The 12,407-nt window shown below is 45.5% G+C and overlaps 1 protein-coding gene across 15 annotated transcripts in view; it reads left to right on the top strand.

Annotated features, from left to right (window-relative positions):
- LOC105494308 (signal induced proliferation associated 1 like 1) overlaps nt 1–12,407 on the top strand; it is a 410,938-nt gene that overhangs the window by 392,639 nt on the left and 5,892 nt on the right. For all 15 annotated transcript variants that reach the window (XM_071099945.1, XM_071099943.1, XM_071099944.1 and 12 more), the window contains 3 exons: nt 2,687–2,926; nt 3,699–3,864; nt 9,083–9,329. In XM_071099945.1, coding sequence (XP_070956046.1) covers nt 2,687–2,926; nt 3,699–3,864; nt 9,083–9,329 — 653 coding nt within the window. The remainder of the gene's footprint in view (nt 1–2,686; nt 2,927–3,698; nt 3,865–9,082; nt 9,330–12,407) is intronic.

Raw genomic sequence — 12,407 nt, 5'->3', positions numbered from 1 at the left:
TGTCTCCACTAAAAATACAAAAATTAGCCGGGCGTGGTGGCAGGTGCCTGTAATCACAGCTACTTAGGAGGCTGAAGCAGAAAACCTGGGAGCGGAGATTGCAGTGAGCCAAGATAGTGCCACTGCACTCCAGCCTGGGTGGAGACTCTCAAAAAAAAAAAAGAAAAGAAAAACAAATTTACCCGTTTGAGTCTATTTTCTAGCTCTTGTAGGCATGTTTCATTCTTTTTTATTCTTTTTTCTTTTTTCTCCTGTGACTGTGTATTTTCATGTAGCCTGTCTTTGAGCTCACTAGTTCTTCCTTCTGCTTGATCAATTCCACTGTTGAGAAGCTGGTACATTTTTCAGTTTGTCAATTCAATTTTTCAACTCCAGAAATTCTGCTTGATTTTTAAATTACTATTTCCATCTCTTTGTTAAATTTTTGATAGAATTCAGAATTCCTTCTCTGTGATATCTTGAAGTTTATTGAACTTGCTCAAGGACAGGTATTTTGAATTCTCTGTCTGAATTCTGCGTCACTCTGGGATTGATCACTGGTGCCTTATTTGGTTCATTTGATGAAGTTATGTCTTCCTGGATGTTCCTGATGCCTGTGTACATTCATCAGTGTCTGGGCATTGAAGAGTTAGGTATTTATTCCAATTTTGGCAGCCTGGGCTTGTTTGTACTGGTTCTTCCGGAGAAGGCTTTCCATGTATTCAAATAGGACTATTGTGATCTAAGCTTGTGATCACTGTAGATGTATCAGCACCAGGGGGCGCCCTCAGTCCAGGAACGCTTTAACTCTCACCAACTCCAAGAGGCGCTGCCTTGATGGGTTTGGGCAAGATAAGGGAGAATTCTCTGGGTTGCTAAGCAATGTCTCTTCTCTCTTCCCTCTCAGAAGTAGTCTCTGTCTGTGCTGGGTTGCCTGGAGTTGGGGAAGGTGATTCAAGCACTCCCATGGCCACCACAGCTGGCACTGCACGGGGTCAGACCTGAAGATAGCACGGTATTGGGTGGCGGAACCAGCTGGGACTCAGCTTCCTCCCACTCTGGCTGAGAATTCCCCTCTGACCCAGAGCAGGTCTAAATGCTCTGTCCGTGGGATCCAGCAGAATTCTGCTCAGTGTTGTGCTCTGCTGAGACAGGCCAGCAGTGAGTTCCGATGCAAAGTCCCACACCCTCTCCCTCCCTGATGTGCACAGATTCTCTCTCCAAGCTGCTGTGCCAGGGTGGGGGAGGGGGCGTAGGCGATGCAGGATCATCTTTACCACCCTCTTCAGTGACTCTTTCCCCTTGATATGATGTGACAAGCAGGTACTGTGATCGCTCACCTGATTTTGGATTCTTATGAAGGCGCTTTATTGTGTGGATAGTTGTTCAAGTTGGTGTTCCTGTGGAGGGACAGTTGTTAGAGGGTTCTATTCAGTTATCTTCCTCCCCAAGTCAATGTTGATACAGTATTATTAACTAAAGTCCATACTTTATTTAGGTCAGGACCATTCGTTTTTGGCAAATGAAAGTGCCATTGAGGAATGCTTTGGGACCACATACTATTAATTAAACCTCAAGTAAAAATAACTGAAAGTCTGTTGTAGCAAGAGTCAGCCATCTTTGGTTTCACCCCATGCTGGAGAACTCAGAAAGGCTCAAATAGTGTGGTCCTGTGAGACCACTGGGCAGGAAGTATGAAAATCCTACAGTTAAAGGCCTTCTACGTTTATATGAGTTTTAGTTAACTAAAACTCTCATACCTTATTTTGAAAATCCTGCCTTTTTCTGTTCTGGAATTCTTGAAACCCCTAAATTTTGGACTCTTTAGTCATGTAGACTTCAGTTTTATTATCTTTTTTATTTTTGAGATGGAGTCTCTCTCTGTCACCCAGACTGGAGTGCAGTGGTGCAATCTTGGCTCACCACAACTTCCACTTCCCAGGTTCAAGTGATTCTCCTGCCTCAGCTTCCTGAGTAGTTGGGATTACAGGCACACACCACCATGCCCAGATAATTTTTGTATTTTTTTAGAGACGGGATTTCGCCATGTTGGTCAGACTGGTCTCAAACTCGTGACCTTAGATGATCCGCCTACCTCGGCCTTCCAAAGTGCTAGGATTAAGGCATAAGCCACCGCACCCAGCCCTAGTTTTGTAATCTTTAACTGATGTTTCAAATATATTGATGAGCAGGCTCCAGAGCCAATATGAATGCCAGCTGCCATGGGGAGGGAGCGCTCACTGTGCCCACTGGCCTTGGATGTGAGTCTGAAGAGCCATAGCCCTGTCAGTCTCTTCTCCCCTCCCCAGCTTGGTCCTAGAGAGCATCACCAAAATCCCTAGTTGTGAAGAAAGCAAGACAGAGGCATGGAGATGGTAGACCTCTTGCTTCTCTTTCTCCTGTCTCTTGCCACTGCCAAACTTCTGTGACAAACTTCAGTGGTGCCAGTGTGTTTGAAAGTGTCCCTGACAGTCTTAAGTATTTTTACTTTTTAAAGTGCAGACGAAGCACTAGTAGCCATCTGTCATTTTGAGAGCAGACATTTAAATTATAGTGAGAAAGCCAGGAAGGCCAGCCAGCCATCGCTGTTAATAGTTCATGAAAAATTCACTGTTGTTCAACCCAGCCATCACCCGTACCCCGGGCAACACTTTCATAGCTGACATAATGATCCTGAGATACACGTCTTTGCCCTGCTTCTCCTCAGTACCATGAGCTCCCGACACTCTGCCAGCCCAGTGGTTTTCACCAGTGCCCGAAGTTCACCTAAAGAAGAGCTTCATCCAGCCGCCCCCTCACAGCTCGCACCGTCCTTCTCCTCCTCCTCCTCCTCCTCCTCTGGTCCTAGGAGTTTTTACCCTCGCCAGGGCGCTACTAGCAAGTACCTAATTGGATGGAAAAAACCTGAAGGAACCATAAACTCCGTGGGATTTATGGACACGAGAAAGTAAGAGTTATTTTGCTTCCCTTGCTGGTGGCTTGCTTTTAACATGATGGAGAATAGAAAGCCTTGGAGTAATCTCTTAAAACAAAAGAGACCAGGCTAGGGGGTTGGGAGGAGTTGGTCTGTTGGTGGGATTATTATGTTTTTTCGTAAGTAATATTTTCTTAAATTATTTCTCTGCCTCGTTCCTTAAACAAGATGTATTGCAAAATGTTAGGATTTGAGAATCTTAGATCTCAAAAGGAGTGTGTTTGAAGGATACACTTCAGAATAATTGCCCCTCTGGTGCTAAGACCATACTAGTCCCTTTGATTATATTAATCACAGCCTTCCCATGTAGTTCTTAACTAGGCCAGTAGGCACCAGAGGGAATATTAGAAAGTGAGTGAGTACCCCTGAAAATAAAGGACTTTTTGACAAGGTAGTACAGCAAAACATTAAATGATTCATTCAATTATTTTGTTTTCATTTGTACAAAGGTTGCATTTTGGATGTATACCTTGTGGTCTTTTAGTAAACCTGTTGCTAATTTTGGCTTAGAAAAACTAATAGCTTTCTTTAAAAGAGTGACTTATTCATCAGATTTTATTTTGTGTTTCAAATTGGTTTTATTTCTTCAGTAAGCGTTTATATGAGTAGATTCTGATATAAGCAGAAGTAATTATCTGTTTCTCCACATAATATTTCTCTATTGACTTACATTCTTTAGAACCTATCGTGCCCTTGAGCCAACCTTGTTGAGTTGGTATCTATCATCTCTTCCCTTTTTTTCCAGGCGTCATCAGAGTGATGGCAATGAAATAGCCCACACCAGGCTGCGTGCCTCAACCAGAGACCTCCGGGCATCTCCTAAGCCAACCTCCAAGTCCACCATTGAAGAAGATCTAAAGAAACTAATCGACCTTGAAAGCCCAACTCCGGAATCACAGAAGAGTTTTAAGGTACAAGACAGAGCTCAGGGTAGATGGCAATTAGAAACAAGCCAGACATGATGGGGCTGTTAACCGTAGTCACGCTTTCCAGAAAGTGTCGGTTACTGGCTGCTCTTCACTGAGTCTCACTTCCTGCTGTCATCCCATTTCCCTAATAACTGGTCCACAGTGTTTGACAATGCTCTGTCCTTGCAGCCACGTCTCATTAGTCATGGTTTCTATTAACATGGTCCTACCCCTACAGCTGTTTATTCTTCTGCTGTATCCTGCTCAGAGTGCATGATTCCCTTAACATCACTTAGGCGATATGACTTCTTGGAAACTGTGCAGAGACACCTGTGGCTCCTATGGAAAGCTAGAACATTTTCCACAAGGGTTTTACTGTCTTCTGTCCAGAGGGTCCTCCTCTTCTCAGAAATGGCCCCGTTTGCTCCTGACCCTGTCCAGCAAACCTACTGGCCATATACGGTATTCTCTTCACTCAGAGAAACTGCCTGATAGACAGTCACTCTCATCGCCACACCCCCAAAAGTAAACGTGCAGCTGCTGCTTCAGTCCAGCAAGCTAAGTCTACCCACACACCTTCAGAACTTTCCAAACTCTCTTGACTTCATAAAGCCTTCTATTTTATCTCAGAATTCCAGACTGTAAATGTCTTCTCTAAAACCTAGTCTCTCTGCACCAAGTCCTGAATACCTGTCCAGCGTGTATGTTTGTGTGTCACCTAGACCTTTATGTGACCACGTGGAAAGGTTTGTGTACTTGTCTCAGCTTGTAGGACCTTTGGAAACTCACTTAAGGCTCTCTCCTTTCTTGTTCTATAAAGTGTGGAGTCACACCCCTGAGGATTGGAATAGGTGTTTATTGAGCTGGGCCTGAATTTATGTCACTCTGAGTATAGGTATTTCTGTCTGAGGTCTTCTGGGTCTCCTAGGAGAAGGGAGTGCACCCCCAGAAAGGTTATGGCTGCAAACGTTGAAGTTTTCTGTTCTCTAGGTTCTTAGGTGGATGATTTGTAGTCTATTTGAAGAGACTAGAAAGCTTTAAGAAGGACCTTGAGAATTGAATTGATTGAAGTGGAAGCTAGAATATTTCCTAAACCACACACCAGCTTCATGCTGTGATCAGAGTGCAAGAGGCATGGCGGGTGGAGCAGCTGTGTGGGGCTGTCGCCCTCAGGCTTCCCCAGCACCATGTGTCTGTGTGTGTGTGTGTGTGTGTGTGTGTGTGTGTGTGCGCGCGCATCTCCCCAGACAAACCAGATAAACCCCCAAACCTAAAAACTCAACATTGATAGGAACTAAATGTACCCCCAAGGACCACTCCAGAGTTTCATCGAGAAATAAATGATTTCTTAACATGATTTATGTTAATAAATCATTGTACAGATGTAGCCACTCTTGATTTCTGTAATTTCCGTCTCATAAGCCAGCACTTAACAGTTCTGACTCATCATTCAGGGCACAAATGGTTTCCTTAGCAACCTTGCAAAAGATAGTGCTTGAAACTTCTTTCTTTATCCATCAAAATCCAAAGAGGTATATTAAAATGTTTCAGTACCAGTTTCAAAATAAAAATTATTCCAGATTTTTCTTTTGAGGTTAAAGGGAAATAAAACCTGCCCTGAGTGGAGTTTTTCTTCCAACTCCTAGTTTAACATTTTTGGCAAGGGGCAAGCTCGGAGCCTTCATTCTTTTGATTTACTTACGCAGTAGAAATAATTGAAGGCAAATGTTTGATTTTGTCCTTATTCCAGGTCTTGGCTTTTATTTCCAAAATGAATTACTTTAGCATTCCTATTTGAAACAGGAGTGTGCTTTCTTTATGTTGTGACTGTATTACTGTGAGACTCTGTGAAGAAAGTGCTTGTGCTGGCTAAACCATCACAGTGAGCAAGAACTGGGAATAGGCTCAGGTTTTTTCTCTCTCCAGTTTCATCTTATTTGAGCAGGTTTAGTTTCAGATGAGCTAGCTTAGCTCCCTTTGTCTTCTGAGAGTCGTCATCTGAATGATGGAGGCTCTGCTGTGTCAGTAAGGCTGGCATGCCCTTGAGAGGTCTTCCAGGCCACTCCTGGCTCAAGGCTCCAAACCACTGCCTCAGACTTCAGGATACTAGGTGTCATGGCCAGCTTTGGGCTGTGACACTCCGAAGCCACTCTTGTGCCACATTGGTTTTCCTGGATAGCCAGTGCTACCTATGAGCTTTTGTTAATATTGAGTGGCAGGGTCACTCCCAGTCTCATTTGCCAGGAGAGCAAGGACCTCAAGAACAGTGGCAGAGCTGCAGCACTCTAAGAAACCTCACTGGCAAGCAGAGATGGGATAACCTTATTTTCCCCAAGGGTGGCATACAGTCTGACAAGTGAACAGACAGTTGTTCTGTGCCAGTGCTCTCAGGTATATACCAAAGGAGGAGGCTTCATGTGGCTCCAGTATTTAGGAAAAGCTTCTTGTCAGTGCAGGTGACACATGTCACTAATAACCAGGGGCACTGCAAAGAATGAGAGAACAGGAGACTGGCATGAAGCAAAACGTCACTTCTCCAGGCCCCGTTCCTCAACTGTGAGATAGAGGACCAGAGGAGATCAGTGGTGCCCAACCAGTCTTAAAGCTCAGGAAGCCTTTTTTTTTTTTAATCACACATGGAACCCCATTATATAGAATTCAGACAGCAGAGTTTCTCTTATGGGAGGGATGGGATGGCCTGGACTCCTGGGTCCCACTTGAACCTCTCCATAGCAGTGGTGCTATAAGGAACCTTTAGGGCCTCCTTGGAGCACAAGTTAGAACCAGCCCCCTTCTCGAATGTCCTCTGAAATCCCTTCCAGGTGTGATCCCACTTCCAGTGCCATCCCACTCCACTATGATTCTTTCCCAAGGGCTGGTAACACCGGGCAGCGCTCCTGGGCGATCCCAGGTACAACCTGCAAGGCAGGCAGGGGCTGCTCTTGGGAAGCAGATAGTTCTGTAAACCTTTAAGACTGAAGTTGAAGAGGATGGGGCGAGGGGCCATCCCAACATTCTCGGACAAGGCTGTGTTCTCCTACCTTTTAATGAATGAGCAGAACACCTTTGGGGTAGGTTGCTTCCTCTGCTTCCTGCCCTGCCTCCCTTCAGTGCAGGGTGTTTTAGCTTTTCACAGGGCACACTGCTTAAAGAAGCTCTTCAAGGTAGCTGTTCATGGCCTTGAAGCATATTAACGTTTCCCAAAGAGGCTGAAACTAGAATTGGCGGAGGATTTCACACCTGTAAAACTGTCAGGGTGGGGATACTGGAAAGGAAATCCCTTTACTAAAACCAGGGGTGCTGAAAACTATTTAGCAGCAGTTTTTCCGTACCGAAATCTGAGATCTGACCTGGCAGGCAGGAGCCTTATGTGATAGTCCTAGAACGTTGCAGGTGGAGATGTTTTTTTGGTTTTGGTTTTAATCTGGTTTTATTTTTTAAGAAAATTACAGTTAGCAAGCCATATAATGGCTCTAATGCTCACTCTTCTCCACAAAAAGAGAAGGGAAATTGTCACTTTCATTCCAAGTTCTCTCTCTCAAAGCATTTATCACAGCAATTTAGTTTCTAGACAAGTACATATGTACTTTGGATTTAATTCATCATGAATTTTTTTAAAGTGAACATAATTTTTACCCAGTTGGTCACACCTTGGATGTATTAACAATGTGTTTGATTAATAATCTTTTGGTATTTATGCAGCAGCTGTGCATACCACATTGAGGGTAGCTTGGACCTGGTTCACCCCTGGCTAGTTGAGTGGAAGCATGCTAGGCCCTGTGTATCCACTGTGTATTTCAGCCCACTAAATGGAGCATTTGCTAAATCATTCTCTGTCTGCCCCTTCAAAGTATCATGGGAAGTCCCAGGGTGGCTTTCAACCAGTGGTGACAGCCTCCTCACGTCTTCACCTGTTCTCCACATCATTTTCCCTATCGACGCAGACAGTGGCCCAAGAGGAACTGAATCAGAATGACTTTATTGTTCATGGGTCAAATGTTCTGTTGCCTTTCAGGTTGCTATTTTTAATGTGTCTGCTGTTCTCAGTGCAAGGGATTCTCAGAAGCTTGCTATTTGCAGAAAAAATCTCAAGTAAAATCAGATTTGGTCACAAAGGCAAAAGATGTCAATAAGAGATACATCTGGAACTATTTGTCACGTATAAATAAATATATAGTTATTTGTTATTTATAAAGATGACTTCCCTATTCTTTCTTTATTTTTTGAGACAGAGTCTCACTCTGTTGCCCAGGCTGGAGGTCAGTGGCGCAGTCATGGCTCACAGCAACCTCCGCCTCCTGGGTTCAAGCGATTTTCCTGTCTCAGCCCCCAAGTAGCTGGGATTACAGGTGCACACCACCACGGCTGGGTAATTTTTGCATTTTTAGTAGAGATGGGGTTTCACCATGTTGGCCAGGCTGGTCTTGAACTCCTGACCTCAAGTGATCTGCCCACCTTGACCTCCCAAAGTGCTAGGATTACAGGCATGAGCCACCATGCCCAGCCTACCCTATTCTTATTTCATGAATAGAAATGCATCTTCAAAAAATAAACTTTCTCCAAAACTCATGAAATGTATCTACCTTGATAGATTCAGTTGGTATAAGTTAGTAATCAAGAGCTACCTGCTATGTGAGTTAAAATATTTTGATGATCAAATACCCTTGTTGCCCAGCAAGCATGTTATCATCTGACAAGCTTATCAGGACACCCTCCTAGCACTGTGGCTCTCTGTTCCCCCAGGGGCCATAACACCATTTCTTCGTGCCACTGACACCCGCCATTGTGCTCAGTCCAGCGTTTTGTTTAATCCCTGTGGTAATCCCGAGAGGTTTTGTGCTCCCATTGTACAAACGAGGAATTAGGCTCAGAGAGATTGTATGATTTGGTGAGAGACACAGGATTTAAATAAAAGTCACATTTGTCTAATCCTAAAGTCTTGTTTTTAACCACACACGATCTTGATAAATCCACTTAATCACATACCTGAATCACGTAGGGAGCACCGATAGGCTGCAGGCAGCATGCCAGACTAAGCAATAACGACCAGGAACTCTTGGGTTAGCTCCTTGAGGATGTAGAAATAGACAGTGGGCCCTGAAGCTTCCTTGCTGGGGGTGTATCTGAACCAGTAACTTGGTTATCCCACCCTCCCCCAACCTTGGTCTCAGGGATCTGAACCAGAAAATTGACTTTCTTTTGTCTCGATCCTGTTTTTCAGTTCCACGCACTCTCCTCTCCTCAGTCTCCTTTCCCCAGCACCCCCACCTCACGGCGGGCCTTGCACAGAACACTGTCGGACGAGAGCATTTACAGTAGCCAGAGGGAGCACTTTTTCACCTCCAGGGCATCACTTCTGGACCAAGCCCTGCCCAACGATGTCCTCTTCAGTAGCACGTACCCTTCTCTCCCCAAGTCACTCCCATTGAGGAGGCCTTCTTACACCTTAGGAATGAAATCGCTGCATGGTAAGTGGTCTTTCAGCTGCAGCCTGGACAGCCCTGTTGATGATGGTCAGTGTTCCCAGACGTGGCTGCCACTCGGTGTGCTCAGAGAGGGGTCCTGTATCCATGCTCAGATGGTCTCAGCTCACCCGCCCCTTCGTCATTTGCCCTCTCTCTCCTGTAATCCCAGACCACCACAGTCACCCAGGATGCTTGCTAGAAGTAACAGATTCCCACACTGGACCCAAGACCTCCTGAATTTGAATCTCCAAAAGAGTAGTCTGGGAATTGGTATTCTTAGCAACCATGCCAGCTGCTGTTTTGATTGAGCAAATTTGGCTAGCACTAGATTAGTTATTTCTTAGAGAGTTGTATCCACTGCTTCCTATAGCCACCGTAAGAACCCAGACTTGCCATTGCTCTCAGTCTTTCCCAGGCTGTAAGGAAATTGCCTGTGGTGTCAACCACTCATTTGTTGACTCATTGATTTATTCATGCAGTGAGCAGGCAAGCATTATGTAAGGAAAAGGCCTGTGGATAATGGGTACCTCCATGTTCTTGCACCTGGTCCACATATGCCTTGTTTGCTTTGTGACCCAGCTAGATCCCAGTTTTATTAAGGGCCATGTTCTGGGACTCAGGATTTAAAATTTGGTTTTTCCCTTTTTCCTGTCTCTGTCCACCCCATTCCAGGGCTCTACACCTCCCCTCATAGCTGTGGCCCAGCACAGCAGATGCCTGTCATGGAACCAGTGTTCCTGATCATTTACCAGATGCACTGCTCTCACCCTTCCTCCCTTCTGTCCTTTTTCCTTCTGCGAACTCTGCTGCAGCTTTTATATCTCTGGTGTCCATTCATACCCACGTTTCTTTTCCTTCTGCTGCTTCTCTGGAACAGTAATTTCTTTACATCTCTTGCTTTTGCTGCCTTATTTTTGAGCTCTCAGCCCACGCTCATGAATGTTCCTCCATGTATCCGTCCTACTCACTGCTCAGCAGCACAGGCCCACCCACCCTGCTCGCCCCGGCAGGCATCACACAAGGCTCATGCCAGCTTCCCCTGCTTCCTCCCCCATCCACCTGCAGCTTATATCTGGGTTCTCTTTGCTCCAGGAAGTCACCTCCAGTGAACCAAGGTTGGCACATGAAATGACCACTTTTTATCATCAGACTCCAGAATAAGCCTTGTGGTAGTGACCTCCTGTCCCTAACCTTTTTATCTCCTTCTCTCCCTACATCAGGGTCAGTCTTCCCTGAATTCCATTATTCCTGCCTTACTTTGATTGCTCTCTTATTTCCCTGTACTTCTAATTTTGCCTTTGCAGTGTAAAGGTGTAACCCCTTCGTGAAGTCTTCTCTGCATGTGTCATGTCAGAGTAGGCCCTGAGTCGTAGAAGCCTACATTCCAAAAGAGCAGCCCAGAAATCTGCCTCCCACACATGGTCATTGTCCAGACGAGGAGTCCTGGGACTAAAGGGCCCATATGAGTCCACAGTGGAAGGGAAGGAACAGGCAGCCCTCTCTGAGGCCCTTCCCATCAGCTTTTCTTGTTTTCCTGAATAAGATAGCAGGTGCAGTGATTTCACATCCTAACCAAGCAGTCCTCATTGGGCTGATCCCTCAGCCCTACCTTGCTTGGTGACTTCCACTGAAATGTGTTTGGGGAATGAGGAAGCGTGACTTCTTTCATCCCCCACATGGAAAGTCGGGCCCCAGAGATAAAAGGGCAGAAGGGTTGTGAGTTACAGAATTATCTGTTCCTCCTACTTACCCTTGGTGGGAGCACATTTAAGTAGAACTTAACGTTTACTATTTTGCAGTATTTGTTAACTTCCATTTACTCATAATTTTGCTAATTTTAAGCACAGTAATAACCAGCAGCTGTACTTCAGAGAAGTTCTTTTTGTAATTTGAAAGGGAAAACAAAGCACTTAATACACTGGCTTACCGGGCTGTCATAATACATGAAACCCTTTTTTTTTTTTTTTTTTTTTTTTTTTTTTTGAGACAGAGTCTCGCTTTGTCGCCCAGGCTGGAGTGCAGTGGCCGGATCTCAGCTCACTGCAAGCTCCGCCTCCCGGGGGCCATTTTCCTGCCTCAGCCTCCCGAGTAGCTGGGACTACAGGCGCCCGCCACCTCGCCCGGCTAATACATGAAACTCTTTAACTCCTGGGAAACAGATCTTTCTGGAGTCACTTAAGTATTCTAGCTGAGCATTTAGCTTAACTTTGTGTTTGCATGGACCTGAGTGTTGCAGTCACCTTCCAAGGGTGCTCCTTCTCGTGGAGTGGTTTGCTCTGCCCTCGCTTCCACCCAGCTTCTGCCTACTGAGCACATTTTTATGTCATGAGCAACATTTTCCCTGGACCCCAACAGCCACCCTTCCTGTTATCTGCCTGCATTAACCGGAGCAGTAGGAGCTGCCTTCAGTGTTCAGGGTGGCTCACTCTGCCCAGTCCTCCCTGCCCCAGGCTAAGCAGAGCTTAGTTGTTAATATGTCAGTTTGTTGTTACAGTGGTTTAATATTTATATTCAATAAATTGTCCCCTTAGGAAGAGCTTGGGATGTTAGACTGCTGCAACCCAAAATTGATCCAAAGAATAGCTCATGTGATGACTGCATCTTTGGGAAGAATAATACCAGTTCCACCCCTAAAATCACCTTCCTGCCTTAGCTCTGTCTGAGTAACCCAGCACACTCACATCCCTTGATTTGCCCCTCACACCCCCTTGGACACCTTTGACCATGGAACCCAGTGGGCTGCCCCTGAATAGCAGACAGGGCAGGCATGGGCCTTCTGTCCCTTACCACTCCCAGGCCAGATAAAAACAAACCCTATTAAACTGGGTGCAGTGGCTCACGCCTGTAATCCTAGCACTTTGGGAGGCTGAGGCAGGTGGATCACGACGAGGTCAGGAATTCAAGACCAGCCTAGCCAACATAGTGAAACCCCATCTCTACTAAAAATACAAAAATTAGCTGGGCATGGTGGTACATACCTTTAGTCCTAGCTACTTGGGAGGCTGAGGCAGGAGAATTGCTTGAACCTGGGAGGCGGAGGTTGCAATGAGCCGAGATTGTGCCACTGCACTCCAGACTGGG

Source organism: Macaca nemestrina, chromosome 7 (assembly GCF_043159975.1).
Source record: "Macaca nemestrina isolate mMacNem1 chromosome 7, mMacNem.hap1, whole genome shotgun sequence".
NCBI lineage: Eukaryota > Metazoa > Chordata > Mammalia > Primates > Cercopithecidae > Macaca > Macaca nemestrina.
Note: the sequence above shows the minus strand (reverse complement) of the source record. Positions and strands in the feature narration are given on the sequence as shown.